Genomic DNA, 1,601 nt, shown 5'->3' on the forward strand with positions numbered 1-1,601 from the left:
GATCAATGGGAATTTCCAAATATTTCATCAAAGGTTGGGAATCAATTTGGGAGAGGAGAAAACAACAAAGACAAAGCTGTTTAGGTATCACAAAATCAAGAAATTAATAAAGTGATTCAATGAAATTATATTGCAATCATAGAAAAAGAAAATCCAGAATATGAACAGAGAGTAAATTCTGCTTACATAACTAGATAAAATATTACATCTGGCTCAGAGGCTTTGAGTCCAGCTGTCATGTGCATTTCTTCAACCCTAGGACAACTAGACCTTTTATAGCTACCATCCCAAGAAATCTTTTCAGAGCCCTTTTCATGTCTTGGTTCCTGAGACTGTAGATAAAAGGGTTCAGCATGGATGTGACCACTGTGTACATCACTGAGGCAGCTGCATTTGAGTGTGAGCTCTGGGTAAAAGCAGAACTGAGGTACACGCCTATGGCACCTGTTCCATAAAATAAGCAGACAACTGAGAGGTGAGACACACAAGTAGAAAATGCCTTATACTTCCCCTGAGCTGATGGGATTGTACATATAGAGGACACTATCTTAGAGTAAGAATAAAGGATACCAGCAAAGGGACCACCACCCAAGAGCATAGCTCCGAAATACATCACCATTTTAGTAAGAAAGGTGTCAGAACACGCAAGTTCAATCATCTGATTGAGTTCACAGAAAAAGTGTGGGATTTTCAACTCAGGACAGAAAGACAGCTGCAACACCATTAAGCATTGTAACAAGGAATGCAGGCCACTTATGATCCAGGCCACCAGAACCAGCAGTCCACAGAGCCGGGGGTTCATGATGACCATGTAGTGCAGGGGGTGGCAGATGGCCACAAACCGGTCATAGGCCATTACAGTCAGGAGGAAGCTGTCCATTCCCACAAACAATATGAAATAATACATCTGGGTGATGCAGCCCCCATAGGTTATGGCTTTGTTTTGTTTCTGGATGTTCCACAGCATCTTTGGGACAGTGGTAGAAGTGAAAAAGATGTCTACCAAGGACAGGTTGCAGAGGAAGAAGTACATGGGTGTGTGGAGGTGGGAGTCAGAGCTGACGGCCAGGATGATGAGCAGGTTTCCCAACACAGTGACCAGGTACATGGAGAGGAAAAGCCCAAATATGAGGGGCTGCAGTTCTGCTTCCTCTGATAATCCCAGAAGAAGAAATTCTGAAAATCCTGTGAGGTTCCGTAGTTCCATGTGGTGGAGGTGACTACCAGGATATAGGAAAGGTAACATGGCTAATTTCCCACAAACAAGCATTAGTAACTGAGTATAAACACTACCATCTATATTATAAAATCAAGGAATTAATTTCTGTATTTGATGTATGGTCTGGTCACCTTTAGGACATCATAATGCTGTTTCTCATTAAGCTTTTCTATGTGAAGGCACATGAAGAATTCTTGTGTCTTACTCAATTTTTTCAGAAAGAAAAATAATTTTTAAAAAGCAAGGGATTACCTGCAGAGGTCAGCAAGTTAACTATAGTTAATAATACTGTATTGTGTATTTGAGAGTATCCTGAGTGTAAATTTTAAGTGACTTTATCACAAGAAGAAAATATTGTAAGTATGGTGGTGACCGATATTAA

The 1,601-nt window shown here is 40.7% G+C and overlaps 1 protein-coding gene across 1 annotated transcript; it reads right to left on the reverse strand.

The window, feature by feature from the left end:
• Nucleotides 1-235: 235 nt before the first annotated feature.
• LOC118706510 (olfactory receptor 7A10-like) lies at nucleotides 236-1,213 on the reverse strand. Its single transcript, XM_036415860.1, has one exon. The coding sequence runs from the start codon at nucleotides 1,205-1,207 to the stop codon at nucleotides 236-238; it is 972 nt and encodes a 323-aa protein (XP_036271753.1). The 5' UTR covers nucleotides 1,208-1,213.
• Nucleotides 1,214-1,601: the final 388 nt, after the last annotated feature.

This window comes from Pipistrellus kuhlii, unplaced genomic scaffold, assembly GCF_014108245.1.
Source record: "Pipistrellus kuhlii isolate mPipKuh1 unplaced genomic scaffold, mPipKuh1.p scaffold_m20_p_52, whole genome shotgun sequence".
Classification (NCBI taxonomy): Eukaryota; Metazoa; Chordata; class Mammalia; order Chiroptera; family Vespertilionidae; genus Pipistrellus; species Pipistrellus kuhlii.

Excerpts from the sequence above, each read along its gene's own strand:
- LOC118706510 (XM_036415860.1), bottom strand. The coding sequence starts at position 1,207 with ATGGAACTACGGAACCTCACAGGATTTTCAGAATTTCTTCTTCTGGGA.